General features: G+C 36.5%; 1 protein-coding gene and 1 long non-coding RNA gene across 3 annotated transcripts; one reads left to right on the top strand and one right to left on the bottom strand.

Annotated features, from left to right (window-relative positions):
- Nucleotides 1–2,914: 2,914 nt before the first annotated feature.
- On the top strand, nucleotides 2,915–16,527 carry TNFSF13B (TNF superfamily member 13b). 2 transcript variants are annotated; one of them, XM_026102477.2, is made up of 6 exons: nucleotides 2,915–4,139; nucleotides 4,235–4,340; nucleotides 12,564–12,620; nucleotides 12,903–13,033; nucleotides 13,126–13,276; nucleotides 15,009–16,527. In XM_026102477.2, the coding sequence occupies exons 1-6, from the start codon at nucleotides 3,813–3,815 to the stop codon at nucleotides 15,119–15,121; spliced, it is 885 nt and encodes a 294-aa protein (XP_025958262.1). In that variant the 5' UTR covers nucleotides 2,915–3,812; the 3' UTR covers nucleotides 15,122–16,527. The 2 variants fall into 2 exon arrangements, with proteins under 2 accessions (XP_025958262.1, XP_025958263.1); XM_026102478.2 differs by having other exon boundaries at nucleotides 2,923–4,139; nucleotides 12,921–13,033.
- LOC112984537 (uncharacterized) lies at nucleotides 4,137–15,108 on the bottom strand. The gene is made up of 3 exons (XR_010386799.1): nucleotides 15,049–15,108; nucleotides 12,898–12,970; nucleotides 4,137–4,284 (listed from the first exon to the last, which is right to left on the bottom strand). It is a non-coding gene; the product is annotated as an uncharacterized LOC112984537 (long non-coding RNA).
- Nucleotides 16,528–18,162: the final 1,635 nt, after the last annotated feature.

Raw genomic sequence — 18,162 nt, 5'->3', positions numbered from 1 at the left:
GCCAGGTTTTTATTCAAGTATGCTAATTTAAGTCTTCTACTTCTCTTTTGTGTATTAAACTTCATTATGGGATTTTCCTCCCCCTCAAAGAAGATGCTTTTGTGGTTAAAGCACTGGACTGGATTTCAGGAAATCAAGGGTTCAGTTTCTGGTTCAACCACAAACTTCCTGTGTGATCGCTTACTATCTCTGCTTCGGTTCCCCGCAGATGTAGTGATGGTTCATCACTTCATAAATTTGCAGATTAGCAGGGCCCATCTTAATCATTTAATCAGATATTCTGCATAACAGAAATGAGAGAAATTTATCTAGTTACAGAAATTAATTGTTTGCTTCAGCTGTGACATCTTGGAGGTTAGCCAGTCTTGATATTATTCACGAATCCACCATTTCCCTTAGTAAATTATTCTCATAGCTAACAGTCTTCACTGGTAAAATACTTTTTGTTTCTTAATTTGAGTTTTACCTAGCTTGTACTTTTTCTTTTTTTCCTAAAATTAAAGATGCGACTAAGTAAAATTCTTAGACTGATCAAACCATTTCTTAATAGTTTTCCTTGGCTAAATTAAAGAGATTCCTTAGTTGCTTGCACTAAGGCAGTAGTGCTCAGTCTGTCTACCTGAGTGATTAACACAGCTCATCCTCTGGGCTAAGGAGGCACTGCATAATTGGATTTACTGTATATGCATGGATCAGCTGTACTATGCATGCAAAATAGGATCATATTTTCAGAATAACTTTGTTGTAAGGGTATATCCTTGTTTGCTTCCAGATACAGATGCCCAGGACTGGGTGTCTGTTGTTTAATGCAGTGGCATTTTCTTTTCTAGGAATAGTTTAGAAAAAGCTGCTTGAACTGGTCTTAAGGTGGCCACTTGTCAACTTAAGATTTTACTGTACACGTGTAGCATAGTATATGTGCCTTGCGTCAAAACAATAATATGGCATAACCTTTTGCTAAAGAGTTTTTGAGAAAGGTGACCAGTAGAAATGGGCTGCTAACCACAAACTGATTACTTTGTGCATGCGGTAATTCTTTAGGCCTCTTACATTCATTGTCATTTCTTTTTCTGAACTCTTTTTCACTCTTAGGTTTTGGCCGTCATAACTGTATGCAGTATTCAGTAATGGTCTTGTTAATGTTAAAGCACAGTTTTTATTAGCTCTTATTTTTGCTTAATATTCTCCAGCATATATATATGTGTATACAAATATTATATTTATATTTCAACAACAAAATTCCACTGAGAGCTATGTTCGTCTGGAGTCACCACCCTTGCAAGTCAGCAAATGGAAGGCCTCAGGTGAACACTCCTTAGTCTTCTTTCAGCCTCACTTATCCTAAAATGCAGAATAAATTGGTCATGAGTTAACCCTATCACCTTTGCTTTAAGCAGGTTAAGGAGTACTTTGCAGCTCTACCAAGAGGTGGAATCATAAGGGAAGTATGCTCTGACAAGGTATAGCAAAAAGCTTCTAGGTACCAACTCCAGCTAGGCCGTAGGCTCTCTACCTAACATGGTTGTCAAGAAAGAAAGAAAGAAGCCAGCCAGCCTTCTGAGCTGTTATTTACATACAATTAATTAGTAGTCCTTAATTTGCTGAAGTGTTTGATTGTGTTAAAATATCAATTGTTTGACTAAGCATGTTTCCAGGAAATTCATATTATTTTTCATGACTGACTCTCACTGCCATTGTCCCATTAATTTTTTGTCATCCACAAAATTTGTCAAAAGTTCTGTTTTCTTTCCAGTCCCTTCATTGCTTATGAAGCTATAGAGCAGCATAAGGTTGAAAGCAGAGTGGTACCTTTGCAACTTGGCTAGAAATACCTTTGAAATTTAATAATTTGTCATGCGTGGGCTTCTCTGATTTTTCTTCTCTCCCCTTTGTAATTCTAATTTATCAAAAGAATGAGCAAGCCAAAGCCAAATGTGTTACAGAAGTCCTCAGTGCCACCACAATCACCTTTGTCAGTCCAAGTAGTGACCCCATTTAAAAAAGGTGTGTGTAGTTACAGCATATTTTATGTAAAAGTAACTTGAGTGATGCTAATTATATAACTGCCAGCTATTTTATTATATGTTAATGGCCACAGAGACCTCACTGGCCAATTGTTTCTTCATACTCCTGAAAAACTGGTTATAATTTCCATTTTCTTTGTTTCATTTTCTTAAATAGCACATCTTTTCTAGCAGGCATATTATTTTATTTTTGGAACACAGTCATTCTGTGTTCCAGAACAATGACATTCTAACGTCTACTGATACCTCAAGGCACGTCTGTTTATTTTGAATAATTGCTTATTATGTTCCACAAAATCTACCTTCATACCTCTTAAGTTTGCTTTAAAATGCAGCCTCATCAACAGCTACGCTTTAACTTAGCCTTGAAAATAGGCGTGGAAAGGGTATGGTATTCTGCTCTTATTATTCCACTGTAAACTAGTTTCACTATCGTTTTTCACAGTGTGTGTCTTCTAGGAGCATGTTAAGACATATGATATAATTTTTTCTCTGCTTTTAAGAAAAAGCAGAGAAAAGGCTTTTTGGTTTTTTTCTCTGTTTCTCCTTCTTCTCCCTCTCCTTCCTAACAGGATCAGCTTGATCTGAAGGTGTTCTTCTGGCAGGTGTTGCTGGGAGGGTTCATTGCACACTTTTCAGCCAGACCTGTAAAAGCTCTATCTCTTGCAAGGATAAAGTTTACTTCTGTGGTAAAAAAAAAAATTCAGTATTCAGCGGGAGGTAAGCTGTTGATTTTAGTCTTCACCATGATGCTTTTTGATTTTCTGGCCCAAACCACTGAAAACCCTAACAAAAGAGTAAAAATCAGTTTTGTGTGGGAAGACATTGTAAACATGTTTGGGATGTTTTGGGTACCCTTGCTGTTGAGGATGGCAAGTACATTAAGCAAGGAATTACTAATGCAGCATTTTAAGAAGCAAGGATTGGTGGGACTTAAAAATAGATGAGTTTAGAGCCAGGCATGTAGGATTCACCTAAAAAATTAAGCAACATGTTCATGTTGAAAGTTTTTTCACCATCCCCTTCTGTTTTTTTTCCTCCCCTCTTCTGTTACTTCCCCCCTTGCATCAATCCAGATCCTTGAAATCTACAGCAAAGTTAGTATATTTATTAGATCAGTTTAATAAAAAGTCATCCCTTTTTAAGTTAGTGTGATAAACTGAATGCACAGAACCTGCTGCTTCATACAGCTGAGAGAGCAGTAATTTGTTATGCATGCCTGGGAATATTTGTCACTGTTTTAGGAAACCACACAAGTTGTTATTTGAGCCATTGCAGGCATATATGCACTTTAGATATGAAAATATACATGCATATATATATATATATTTCATCATAGGCGTATGTCTGTTAAGCAGCATTGGATGATACAGTGCCAGGAAACCTTATATTTTTTCTGCCTTTCTAGATAAGGCTCTAAATACAAGTGGTACCAGTTATGCCTAAATTTAAAGATAGTGGGAAATGGTAATAGCAAGTTGCCACAAAAATGAATAGTTGAAAGTGAAAGGAGGAAGGTAGATTGAGCAAGCAGCTCATGAGAAAGTATTTGTTGCCAAAATGCAGCACAGACAAAAGAAGACTAAAGGGAGACTGAATCTTAGACGCTCACTCTGTACATTAAGTTTAATGGTTATATCAACGGCTTCATATGACAGGAAATGATCTGGGCGTTTTGTTCACTTATTCTGGATGCCCTTAGTTTCACAGAGCAACGGGTAACATGGATTGCACCTCAGAAGGAGACAGCTGAACTCTCCCTCTGGCTTTAGTGAGGAAAGAGCAGCGATGAAATCCGTGGACTGTGTGCACGTCATCCAGCAGAAGGATACCGCCTCCTCTCCCTCTGCCCCCCCTGGTGCTGGTTTGGGCACCAAGGGACTTTTTTCTGTCACATTCCTGTGGCTTGCAATGCTCCTGTCCTCTTGTCTTGCAGCAGTGTCTCTTTACCATGTTATCACCCTGAAAACAGAAGTAGAAGCTCTCCGTAGCGAGCTGATCTACAGGGTCCAGGCGAGCTCCCGGCTGGACCAGCCACTGGTGTCCCCTAATGAAAATCGAGCGGGTGCCCCTGCTTCTTCCTTTCTGCAAGTGTCAGCAGCTGCTGCCAGGCAGGTAAGCTGGTGAGGTGGTCTTCTGGTTGCAGGGGATGAGGGAGCACAGCAGCAAATCTGGGGCTGCTTTCACTCACTGGTACTCATCTCTGCTAGGGAAACAGGGTAGCTGGTCCTGACACAGCTGAGCGTTTCCAGCAGGAAATCTGGAATGGGAGCAGGAACAGGGGGAGGAGGTCTATAATCCACACCGAAGAAACAGGTAAGTAACACCCAGTGGAGTAGCGGGGGGTACTGTGGTTGGATACTTTTCTGAGAAGAGTGGCAGTGCTTGACTCGAATTTTCTGCTATAAGCTAATTAGTGCTCCCAGAGCCTGTCTTTTTTTTTTTTCTTTCTTTCCTCACAACAGAATACATGGTGTTAACTGTAGATATAGTCTCTTAATGGTTCCCTTCATAAATATTGGAGATATTCATGCTATCTGCTTGTTAAATTTTAAAATGTAGATTCCAAATCTGATGCTCTCAGCCCTATGATTTCTCGAATATGAACAGTGGAGTAGATTAAGACAGCTTTAAATTGTGCAAATGTTAAATTGTTCAATTTTAAATCCATCACTCTCAACTCAGGCTAATGTCTGGTTTCCTTCTCTTTAGACAACATTAGGGAGGAAAAACTATGACTAAAAAATAAAAATGCCAAGTCATTTTTCTGGGAAAACACGCTCATCCTGAAAGAGAGAAGTGACGAGAAAGCTCCTTATGTTTAGGGAAGTAGGAGCATTCGAAGAGAAAGGCTTATTTGTACCTGTCAAAAGAGGCAGACTAAGGAGTTCAGGTGGTTAGGGTCATTTGTGCTCAAAACATTTATAAGTGTAATTAGCAAAATTAAAAAAGGCATGCATATCTTGTAAGAGTTTTTTCTCATGGCCTTTTTAAAAGATACTACAGTGAACACTGAAGAGTGCGCTCTGCTTAACACCTCTTGTGTGTATTATAATGTTGGAATATTGATGGGAGAACTTTGTTTCCTTTGAGGATAAAGTCCCTAAACTTTTTGTTTGTTTGTTTTACCTTGACTCTTGCTAGTTTAAAATTCAGAATTTTAATGTAACAATGTGCATACTCTAAACAGTGCATTACTAAAAATGTTTCTGAATTGCTAAATTGGTTCCATCGTCCTATGGATATTTTCAGATTGTTTTGACTGATGAATGCTCATACCTTGAATCATTACTTGATTAAGATAAAATGGAGTAATCTGTGTAGGTAAAGCCTAGATTAGACTTTGTGTAAAGTGTGCTTTTGATTGATCAATGAACCTGAACTGTATTTCACTTAAGCTTCAGCTAGCTAAATGAAATTTAAGTTTTATACTATAATCATTCCACTCACCTCTAAGTCTCTCAAAAGAAAATATTCACATGGGGGACCCAAAAGCTGCAGGTTTAATTTTTTTTTTTTCCTCCTTTATTAATAATATTTAGTTCAGGGTCTTTACTAAAAGTGATTTCACAGACAGAATGGAAGACAAGATTGCTTAATTGTCATTTCTTGTAGCCAGCTTCCTGTGGGACATCACAGGAGTCACGGAGCTTCCCTTCTTTCCCTACCCCCAACACCTTCTAAATGAAATCTTGAGATCTTTTACACCTAAAGCCCAAGTGCCATCAAAAGAAGGAGATGTTTCTTTTTTAGTTGAGTTAACATTCCAGTTACTTGCACCAGTACTCTGCAAGTTATTCCGTATCCTTCACGGTAACTTTTATCTTAATTCTTAATGCTATTTGAGGTTGCATGAGGGATAGGAGGGTTTGGGGCTTCTCAGCTGTTCTTCTGACAGAGTTAAGATTCTTCTCATCAGGTATCCACCTTTGCTTATCTCTACTTACCTTTCCTCATATAAGAACCAGCTTATTTAGAATTTTACTTCTACAGGCTTTTTTTTAAAAAAAAGCTAAAGACAGCTTTTAAATATTCTAGATGAATAACAAAACACAGAACATGAACATTGATTAAAGGGGAAAACCTACATTGACTAATCTACTACAAAACTGTTTTCTAAGAAGACCACACTATTTTGTGTATTAAAAAAAAAAAGAGTAAATTACAAGTCTTGGACTTAATATAAAGACCATCTCTTAGGCATCATTACTTTTCTACCTGTTCCAACTACAACAAATCAAACTTGTCGGAGTTCAGTAAGATGTTATATTTTCTCAAACCAGATTTTTCTTCACTGATGAGTGTTGCCTTACCAGTCAATTTATCAAATTAGTTTTTTAGCAGAGAGATAGGAGAAATAGAAGCACATGGTGTTGTTCATGGTGCTGAATCCTGTCTCTTACTTGGTCAGACACATAGAATTGTTATCCCTGCATTTTATCCTCCTGCATTTGTTGCTAAGTGTCAGAATCCTGGCAGCCTCCAAATTGTCCTGCAGCTTCAGTACTATGACTGATAAATAGGCTTCTTTGTTATCATTCTATTTCTGCTAGAGCAAGGACTCCAAATAGAGTCTGGTCTGATAATTTGTTGTTGACCCGTAATTGCACTTCAATGTGTACTGAATTCTTACATCAGAGAGCAGAGGTAAAAGATAGAACTGTTTTTGTTAATAAATAAAAAGTCGTGGTTTGATTCTGTTATCTTTTTAAACTCTAATTATTAAACTCCAGAAATGAATGCCCTTATGATTCTTTTTAGGCCCAGCACAGCCCTTCTTAACCATATGGAATTACCATTTTAAAGTTATTTTTTCTATTTTCTTGATATTGTGTGTGTAAAAGTGGCCACAAATTAGGACTTTAATTAAAATGACAACTGAACGAGAACTGACCTGTTATTTTCATATTTTTGATAGGGCATGCATCTGTCCGTGTTTATGCATAACTACAGGAGTCATCAGTACTTGGACATTTTGTATCTTGAAAAAGTTTCCGGGTCAAGTAGGTTGAAGAAAGACATTTTGAGCATCAATTCCAAATAAAGCTATACAGTTAACAGTCAAAACCAGAGATCTTGATACGAGTAGGAGTTAATGGGTGATTTCAAAAGGCACATATTATTAATATGCAGGCAGATAAATCATCTAACTACTTCTGGTACATGTAATTTCAGGATACTTAAGAACAGAGACACTTTTTTGTGTGTCCTTGTTCAATAAACTTTGTCAGTAGAGGAAAACTGCTGCGCAACAGAAACCACTTCTAAATTATATGCCTGGGTCACAATTATTTGTTGCATGGCCAGCACATTTCTCTCAGATATGTCCACTCACGTCCAGGAACAAGGTATAGGTTTCACTACCCAGGCCAATTCCATTTATGAATATCATGTTTTGTTAGCATACTCTGTATGGGCCTAATTCTGATTTCTACCGTGTGATTCTAATTCCAGTCTTAAACTAGAGAGATAAGCATCAAGTCCTCTGTAATCTCAAATTCTGGCAAAGTTTTGGTGTGATCATATTGGTGAACCAATAGAATATATTAGTTTGGTGTATTGAGATCATCCATGTCGCCCAATTTAATTGCCTTTATTGAAAGAACTGAAGAGAAATTCTAAGCTCATAAAGCAATGAAACAGGCAAACATGGCATGAGACTCAGATATTTTTCACTAGCAGTTCTCAAGTTTGTCCTCTGATGTCAGCTATGATCACAGCAAATTAGTGTCCTGCAAACCTGAGTATAAGTTGTAACAATGCATCACCTTTGTCATTGTTCTTGATAAAACTGGCTTACTGGGAATTCATATATTTGCTGGGTAGATGTGTTTCGACCTTGTATGTTGATTTAGATCTCTGTGAGAAAGGAATGGAACAAACTTTTAAAACTGGAATCTGACTTGAAAGATCTTTGAATCAAGAAACCTAACCTTTGCCACTAGTCTAAACAAATACCAAATGTAAAATTCCCTCACTAATTATTCAAAATACTTCTTAAATAATTGTTTGAAGAGAGGAAATATGAGGGTTCTCTAAACTTAAAAATAAAGACCTACTTCTTGAAAAGAGATGTTATTCTTTTGTTTCTGCTGACAACTGGCTAACTCAAAAGGAAGTAGCCCCTCCTATGTGAAAGGACAAAAAGTGACTTCATCAAATGTTTGCAGTTTTACATGAAGAATTGGACTTAATGAATGAATCAGTGTTACGTATTATGTTAAACACTGCAATCAAAAATACACAAAATAGGCTCTCATTTTGGAAAAAAAATCTACTTTATGTTGTGTAATAGAAGTCCACCTAAACTGTACTTAGTAAATAATTCCTTATTATATCTATTGTAAGAGACTGGTAATTTTGTTAAGATCAAGGTAAAGCTACAAATACTTTGAAGATATTTGTTACAACTGAGTCATATCTGTAACTATGACCAAACCGTTTTAATGCAGGGACTGATTTAATCTAGATTAATGCCCCACAAATATTTCTCAGTTAAAAAGCACCCAAATAACCAGTCTATATAAAATACACAAGCAAAAATTAAAAAAATATTTCTTACGAGAAGAAATAAAGAAGTTAAGGGAAGAAAAATCATTCAAGAACATGCACATCATCTGTAAATGGAATTATCCACTGTTTAAGCTTGTTTCAGGAAATCTACAGAGAACAGATCAAAACCAAAGAAGGAACCTAAATAAGCAGGTCTGGTTTTTAACGTTCAGGCTTTTTGTTTGTTTTTGATTCAGCAGAAACTGCGAGAGAGATGTCTCAGGCCTCAGATATCTAAACTGAAAAATCCATGCATGGGTTCACAATTAACGAAACTGCAGTTTTCTTTGGATGGATTATAAAGTTATATCACAAGATACTAAAATGACTAGGCAAGTTAAATGATACAAAAACTTGCATGGGAGGGGAATTTGACCATGCTGATATCAGGTTTTAAATCGTGCTGATGTGCAGAAGGCTGGGTTCCTATCCTGCTGCAAAAGTAAGACTTCTCTAGCTTTTTTGAAATTGTGGTTACATTGCTCAACTGGTACAGATCACATCCCTTCACGCACTGCCTGTGGTTTATAAAGGCATCTGGAGTCGCTAATTTCTTCAGAATTGGCTGTTCTGTTCATGGAAGAAGATAGATTCTGAAATGTTTTTCTCCCCACCCACACCCCACAGAGCAGTGTAAATCAGAAAAAAAATCTCATCAAAGCAAAGCTGTTGTCTGAAATCAAACAGGTCAGGCATACTTCTTTGTTCTAGATACAGCCTGTTTTATACAGTTAGACATCATGGTGGTATTCAGTTTAAATATTATTACACGTTTTTAAGAAGTATTTTACTAATCCTGTTTTCTGGTACATTATTAATTATTCAAAAATCCTTTGGACTACAAAGCTGAAGCTCAGATTTGATTTACTCTGAGCTGAGAGGCATTCAGGTAGAATGACTTATTCTGCTCTGTGTTGATAGTAACTGTTCAACCCATATTTTGCAATGCATACATTCTTGATATTGTACTTCAGATAAGACTGGGGTCTTTCCTGGAGTAGAATTACTAACATTTCTTAACATAGTTAGCATTTTACTGAAAGGCCCTGTTTGCTTACCCAGCAAATATTCTCTGTATAACCACACCTTTCCTTTAATACTTAGTAATGCTGTTTGCTCTGAACATACTTCAATGAATTACTTCATTTTAAGCCTGTATGTAGTTCCACTGAAGTCAGACTAAAGTATCTGGATATACTGGACATTGTTGTGTGTTGCTACTGCCTGCTGATTTTTTTTCTTTTTCTTTTCTTTTTTCTTTCTTTTTTTTTTTTTTTTAAGTATGTTGTTGTTCAATCCCCAAAATAGTTTTTAGGATATTATTTTTCATTTGTGGCTTTAAGTAAAACGGTCACTGTACTAGTTTCTGTTCGCTTTATTGTAATGAATGACACTTCAGTATCCTGACTTCTGTTGTTTTTTTTTTTTTTTTTTTTTTAAGCATGTTGTTGTTCAATCCCCAAAATAGTTTTTAGGATATTATTTTTCATTTGTGGCTTTAAGTAAAACGGTCACTGTACTAGTTTCTGTTCACTTTATTGTAGTGAATGACACTTCAGTATCCTGACTTCTGATTTTTTTTAAGCATATTGTTGTTCAATCCTCAAAATAGTTTTTAGGATATTATTTTTCATTTGTGGCTTTAAGTAAAACAGTCACTGTACTAGTTTCTGTTCACTTTATTGTAATGAATGACACCTCAGTATCCTTATTTCTCCCTGAAAAGCAAACTTATCATATTCTGTGGACTCTCATTTCTGTCTGCCTGCATTAAAAGAAGAGACAGTGAGACTGTTTAGAGAATATATCTTGATTTGATATCTGTAGAATACAGCAAAGTCAGTATGTGTTTTAGTTATGGAAAGGATTTTTGGACTGTATTGAACTTACTGATTGTTGTATTTCTCAGGAATAATGAATAGTGTTTCAATGGTGCAAACAATTAAAACAGCGATCCACATTTTTACAAAGTATAGATCAGGATATTTTCAAGAATGTCAATCTAGTTTGCAGAGCATGTTTAACAAGAGTTGCTAAAGCAGCCATAACTTCCATTGCTTGTGAACTTGGTGGTACTCAGCCAGAGAACAGCTGGTTCGCATGGATCATACCAAATCCTCTCTTCTTGTTTAGTTAGTGGAAAATCCAACTGGTCACCCTGGTGAGTTCTTTTAAAAGCAGGAAATAAATTTTTTATTTAGATTACTGATCCACTAGGGAATAAGCAAATTCCATTCACTAGGAAGGCCTTTTTCTCTAAAGCAGAGTGATGAATACCTTGTGAAAGAAACTGCCTGATCTGCTTTGCTGTGCAAGTCCAGGGAACTGATTTTGATTTTATTTGGAAGCTGCTGCTTCAGAAAATTCTCTGACATACTACTGTAATAGAAAAATGACTGAAGTATAACAACTTTTTTGATTTTGCATTGGCTTGGTTTTCTTTCCTTATCAGAAGCAGGGAATTTAAAAGCTTTAAACTCTTGGCTCAGAAATGTATAGATTTTTGGCATATTATAGTAAGCATTGGTAGAACTCAAGGACATGTTCCACTGCAGGAGACCAGAGGCTGCATAATAGCACTCCAATTAACGGAAGTAACGTTTGTAGGTTGTGTGGTTATTGTCACATTGGAGTGTTCCCAGACTTGCACTTGATTCTTTGCCTGCTAATTGGCTGAACCACTGATGTGCTGGTGAGCATCTAGCCCTCTTCTAGTTGTTGTTGAAAGGCTCCCTAGGAGAGGAGACTTAGATGCAGGAAGGAGCCTGCTTTCTACTCAAACCCTGCTGCTACATGGAGTGCAGCGAGAGGTGTGTCCTGTTTGCGACTTGATTGCACACTTGGATAAATCTGACAGATGAAGTGATGGGATCTCATGGAGTAAGGCTCTTCCCATTGTAGCAAGACTGGCCAAATCTGGCTGATGGCATTTTTAGTTGAAAATGGGTAAACAGGGATGTAGATTCAGCAATCCAAAGCAGGATTCTTTTTTTTTTCTTGATTCCTAGTAAACTACTAGTTTAGTAGATTCACTGCTTTCTGAAGAGTATAGTAAATGTTATTACTCTAATGTTTTCAGCCTTCAAAATACTACTACAGCCAAAGGTTTGGGCAAAAATCTGTTATAAACAAATACAATTTTCCGTTTTTCTTTTGTCCTGATCTCTGACATCTATCCTGAGCAGATTTTAAAGATCTTTGTTTCACTTATGAGCCTGTATCTTATCACTGTATATTTCTGTGATCAAGCTTCTAGTTTCTCATTAGTTTCTCTTCACTGTCAGCAGTTTTGATTAATACATCATGTATGACCAATACTAGGGTACTTGTTATGTGTGCATTAATTTGCCAAAAAGCATCTCTGTGTCTTTCTTCTTACTCTCAGTATTGGTCCATTGATTGTGGGTATCTGAAAAATATATTGAAAGTACATATATATTGATTTTGAGCACTTGAATTTATTATTTTTGCAGTGCCAGGTAACCATCATATATATGATTAACATTCTACAGAAACTGTGACTTGGAAACTAATTTCTTTAAATAGTACAATAAATATCATTAGAAAATCTGATATCTGTCATGGCTGACATTTTACTTTTAGCTTTCATTTAGCAATGTAATAAAGCTAATGTATTCTAATGATTCCTATCATTTGACTTACTGCTACATTATTCTATTATATTAGGACCAGGGATTAGAACAAACAAGTACAATTTGTGCTACTATCTGAGGCCTCCTGCTTAGCCGCATAATCTCTGAAAGTTATCTAGTATGTGTTGAGGTATAAATTTGGTTCTGGTGTGTTTGAATAAGATCTGTCCTAAAATCGATAGATAGATTCTGTTTTCAAATAGGTGGTGAGACTGAGAGGAATGTTTCTTGTCATGTCCATCTTTTTTTTTTTTTATTTAAAGTATTTCCAAAAGCGTACTCCATTCTTTTATGATTTATATTCCTTTGATTTTAAAATGATTTCACTTTGCAGTGCTGCAGGCCTGTTTGCAACTGATTGCTGACAGCAAAAGTGATGTCCAACAGAAAGGTAAGAATATATTCCATGATTTTTAGTTATTCGATATATTAGCTTTTCCATCCAATTTTAGCTAACTTCAAAGCAATAACTGAGTTATGTGGCCTGATTTTTTTCTAAAAAACAAACAAAAACACCCCAAAAGGTCTATGCAACTGGATAGCTCTTGCAAATATTCTCTTTTCAGTGGGGAAATCCCACTATTGAGACTGGAAGTCCTGACTAGAAATCAGCATTGTTAATTTTCAACAGATGAAAACTAAGGAAACAAATTTGTTTTTCTCATTACCCCAGAATTCTTGTTTCTTCCAGATGATTCAAGCATTGTCCCTTGGCTCCTTAGCTTTAAACGTGGAACAGCTCTGGAAGAACAAGGAAATAAAATAGTGATCAAAGAAACAGGATACTTTTTCATATATGGCCAGGTAGGAATGCACAATTCATTTCAATAGCTGACCTTTTAAGAATTTTTAATGTCTTCATACAATATGTTTGAAGTCTGTCCTTCCTTCTCCAGGTTTTATATACAGATACAACATTTGCTATGGGACATCTAATACAGAGGAAGAAGGCCCATGTGTTTGGTGATGATCTCAGTTTGGTGACGTTATTTCGTTGCATCCAAAATATGCCACAGTCTTATCCGAATAATTCTTGCTATACTGCTGGTAAACATCTAAGTTTTCCTCCTCTTTGTTTACAAATAAACTATATCAAGTAGCATCTGTAGTGATGGGTGATTAAGTATTGTAGCAGTTGTAGAGAAAATGGGCTGACCTTATGGTGATCAACTCATTGATCAACTTAATTGTAAAATTACAGAATACTTTCAAAAAAAAGTACAGTTTCATATACAGTATTCATAGTCTGACTGTAAGCATCTAATTTACGTGGTCTGAATAACTTCTCTCTCTCCACCAACTATATAAGAAGCTTAGATACTTTGGTGTTTTCACAGTTAGATGCCTGCAGCAGCCAAGGAGGAGTACATACTGCCCTTAGGGAAGAGCTCAGTTTAGGTGTTGAATCCCAGATTTAGGAATACCAGTAAAACTTTTAGGAGTTATGTTCTGCTTTAAACAACATCAACGTACATCAAACGTGAATGTCAGCCACTCAATTTTTATGTACTTTCTCATGGAATTTTCAAAGGTCTTCCTTGTCAGCTTAATTCTTTTCACCTAATAATGACTACTGCCGTTTTACCATTTGTTTAGATGGAAAGGTAATTAGTTGCTATACAAAATTTCTTTTGACTGACTTGTACAAACCAGACACACCACAAAAAAGACCATTTAGAATATTTAGTGCAAATCCAGCAGGCCAAGTGCTCAACATATATGTATATTCCTATAACAGTATTTAAAGAATTATTGTCAAGGCCTATTCAACCTCATTCTGTATCCCTTTTACTTGTCTGTCTGTCTTCCTGGTTGGTAGATTTGGAGGTTTTCTATATTGTTATTTTCCAGCAAGAGCTCTATGAATAAAAGCTGTCTTTTTTAATGCCTTGTATATAAAGTGGGTGACATTCAGTGACAGGAGTTCACTGATGGCAAGTATTGGCATTATACAAATGGAACAGAAAAGGAAGCTAACTTTTTTTCCAAACAAAAATAAATTAGCTATTTCCTCCTGCCAAATGAGACTGTCCAAACTTTAACTTTCTGCCCCTCCTCCCACACATTCTGGCATCATAACCAGCTTCAGTTGCATGTATCCTTCTTTCTCACCCTTGTTTTACACCTCCCTTTCTTAAGCAGGATCTCTACTCCATCCTGCCACTTCATGGTTCCTGCTTCCCAAATCCCCACCCTCCACTTTCACCGGGAAAAGCAAAGCTCACTGTAATACCTCAAACTGCTGAGCATGTTACAGCATATGTTAGTTATGCTTTCAGCTCAATGACTATAATTTGAAGGCAAGGTGCTCTCAGTTGTCACATCAGCTGATGCGTGGTTTGCAGGAAGCAGACTTCTGTGCTCTGCAGTTGCAGTGAATCAGCTGATGTCTGGTAACTGCGTTTGCTGGTAAAGCTGACGCAACCTCCCCCAGAAGTGTGAGAATGGAGTGGTCCAGGACCAACAGCACCCAGTGCTGACCTTGTCTGTTGCATCACCGTAACACAAAGAACATTTGCTTAAGTGCACTGTGACGTGTTGAGCACAGAATGGAATTGCTAGGGAAAGGAAGGTAGTCCCAACCCCACAGATGATGTTAAATGTCAGTTTGGGGTGGGCTTAAATTTGTAAGATTTTGTCTAAAGATAAGAAAACGCTTGTCACAAGTAGCAAGTCATGCTTAGATTTGTAAGATGATGTGTAATAACATATTGAATACCATTTATGAAAATACTGTATGTGAAATATTGACTTAAAAATATTCCAAATCTTTTGCCAGGCATTGCAAAATTAGAAGAAGGGGATGAGCTTCAACTTACAATACCACGAAGAAGGGCCAAAATATCCTTGGATGGAGATGGTACTTTTTTTGGTGCAGTTAGACTCCTCTGAAGCCCCTCTTTTCTATTATTATGCTTAGTGCAATTTTCTTCTCTTCCTATGCTTCTGAGAGAAAAAATATTGGATTGCAAGAAAGCTGCCAGTTCAGTCTCTCCACACACACACGCACACACCCCTTCCAAGACCTTTTGTGCGGTTTAATAAGCAAACCCAAAACAGGAAACTCACTAGACGTACTGTGAGATATAACCATCATGCGATTACCAGAAAGCAAATTTGTTTTAGACAATGGAATATTCTAACTAATATCTGTAAACACATGGGTTTTGACTTTGAAGTAATTCCTTGTCCATGAGGCAAATCAAAGAGTTGACCCCAAAATATAGCAAAAGCAGGACCATTTTTATTATAATTATTATTATTATTAAGGCTTTCTCTTACCTGTGGATCTGTGTATAAATTACTAAAATCTATTAGTATTTGCTAACTAGAATCAGTGTTACTGGGAAAAGGACATGTAAGATACTTTGACGGTTCAATCTTCAAAGTGTCACTACTTGTTAAGGAATATGTGTATGCTTGTATGTGAGCAAGGCAGGGATAGAAAGAAACACAGTGAAATGATACCCATTTATATACAGGACAGAAAATTAATTTTTCTCCCTCAAAAGGAAAATGTTGGTGTTTCCTCCAATCCTTATTTCAATAAGGATCATGTAGACCAGCTATACTTCTCCGTATCATAATATAGTAGGTGGAACTGGATTTCTGGCTTCAAAATTTTTGCAATCATAAATAAATGTCTGTGTGTATATATGTGTGTGTATATATGTATGCATATGCACATATGTGTGTGTATATATATACACACATACATGGGTCATTAACACTTGGGCATAGGATTTTATTTTCTTTTGAACAGTTTATCCAATGGAAATATTATTGTATATGTATTTGTCCTTTTTGTCTTGCTTTTTGCTATCATCCTTTCAAAGCAACAGAGTAAAAAGAAAAAAAAAAAAGCCATACAGTTAAGAAATTACATTTGTATCCCTGGAGTCTGGGTTCATTTCCTAGGCTAACTATAGACTTACTGTGCGTTTTTGAGAATATTGCTCAAATCTGCCTATACACAAAAATCAAAACTGTAAATAGGTCTAAGCAGATTTCTTCTTTTCTCCCTTTTGTCTATCTGCTTTGTTCAGTAGACAAGATTTTTTTTTCTTTTTCTTTGCCCAAGGATGCATGTATACCACACCTAATAGAATGGTCAAGGCTTCTAGGAGCTATTGTAATACAAACATTAAATAGTTTTTTCACTGATTTTCATGGAAGTATTGAAGTGCTACTGAAATAGATAAAAATAATAAAAAACACAGTAATGAGCTGTGCTTCATTTGAAAAAAATGTTCTAGGGGCTGAGTATTGTGTCATTAGTAAAGAAAAGGTTCTTTGTATACTGCAGTCTCCTTGTCCATTTTTATAAATAGTACTGACTTGATTGAATTATGGTGATTGACAATAAATGAAAGGTATTGGGAGCCTGGAATTACAGACTATGGGAAACTGATGAAACAATTAATTCAGCTTTTCTGTGCTTCAAGAGGACATTTCAGCAATGAGCGTGTGTATTGGATTACCACACTGGGGTTTTGTGAGGCATTAATTAAGGTTTCAAAATGTCTAAAAGTCCTCCGAACCATTATACAAATACAAATAACTATTGTTTCTATGTCTATGTGTGCTAGAGATAAAAACTGAATTTTATTATTACTACTATTTTGTAACACCGATGTGCTAAGTCTGTCAAAACGATGTCTTAAATTCTCTCCTGGAATCCTTTGTTTAGGTAAAAGTTGTGGGAAGGTACATTTAGATCAAACAGTTATTAGCATGGAGAGAATTGTTTGTTATTACTTAACTATGTTAAAGAAATGCCTAGAATCTCTAATCAGGTGCTGGTTGGATTTGGCATTGTGTATGTTTATAGAAAAAATATAGTTACTTTCCCTGAGAATTCATGGCTAAATTTGCAGGTTTGTCTTTTGGTATGTAAGATTTCCTATCTCAGTGGGCTTGTGCATGCCTAGTTTAAGCAAATTCCGAACCGGAGTGCCTGGCAGCTTAGAAGACGTAGCTTTGAAATATAGCATATTATTTAATACAGTATATAACATAAATTCTGCGAAGCTAAATCCACTGCCAACACTATTCCCTTTTTCTTCATTCCATTGCTGGTGAATATGAGCAGTGCGGAACACTGGCAAGTGTTTTGGGTGTAGTATACCTTGGAGGAAATCCCCCTTTTTTTTTCCTGAGAGCAAAGATTTCAGAAGTGATCCCTTCCTACAGTAGGAAAAAACTGAACCTCAGGTTTCCTCACCAAAAAGAAGGACCATGAGAACTCCCACGTGTGTACACAGAGCAAGTGGGCAGACTGTCAGATATTTCTACTGACAAAGCCAGCAATACTGGGGGGGGGAGGGGGGGGCAAGGGGAGGGAGGAATTCAGCTTTCTGCTGGCTTCATGAGAAAATTTGTCTTCTCAAAATCAGTCTAGTTCTGCACAAGGTTGAGTTTCAACATATCAGCATTTTCTGGCCAAAGCAAGAAGAAAAGGACAATACCTCATTCCTGATGGTTCTGCTAACAAATCGATAATGCAAGAGTTAGCAAAGTGCATTCACAGTAGAGTCATGCTTATGCCTCAATTAGTGGGAATTAGCAAAACTTTCTGCTTTTGATAACCGGTATTTAAACATGTGTGATAGATAATAAGTGGTATCTAGTTAATTCATACCATATTTTGCAATCTTATCTAGGAGATCTAACATTTAAGATAACTTTCTGCAAATGCTGGAATTAAGCAATGTATCTGTGGTTCTTTTACATGCAGTGTTAAGCAGCATCATGGCAAACATAAGGGACTTGAAGAACACTTGCATGGAAAGTATGAGGTTTCCTTTTAAATGGTGGGCAGTTGGCAGATATCAACTGTTTTGAAACATGTCATTTGTATTGTACCTTAAAATGAAAATATTTATGTTATAACTTGTGCAGTCGCACACCCTAGGTACATACAGAGTAAAACA

This window comes from Dromaius novaehollandiae, chromosome 1, assembly GCF_036370855.1.
Source record: "Dromaius novaehollandiae isolate bDroNov1 chromosome 1, bDroNov1.hap1, whole genome shotgun sequence".
In the NCBI taxonomy this organism is placed as follows: Eukaryota; Metazoa; Chordata; class Aves; order Casuariiformes; family Dromaiidae; genus Dromaius; species Dromaius novaehollandiae.
The sequence above is the reverse complement of the archived record's forward strand: the minus strand, read 5'-3'. Positions and strand labels throughout refer to the sequence as shown.

Excerpts from the sequence above, each read along its gene's own strand:
- TNFSF13B (XM_026102477.2), top strand. The coding sequence starts at position 3,813 with ATGAAATCCGTGGACTGTGTGCACGTCATCCAGCAGAAGGATACCGCC. Across the intron at positions 4,341-12,563 it reads AATCCACACCGAAGAAACAG|TGCTGCAGGCCTGTTTGCAA; the intron begins GTAAGTAACACC and ends TTCACTTTGCAG. Across the intron at positions 13,034-13,125 it reads ACTTTTTCATATATGGCCAG|GTTTTATATACAGATACAAC; the intron begins GTAGGAATGCAC and ends TTCCTTCTCCAG.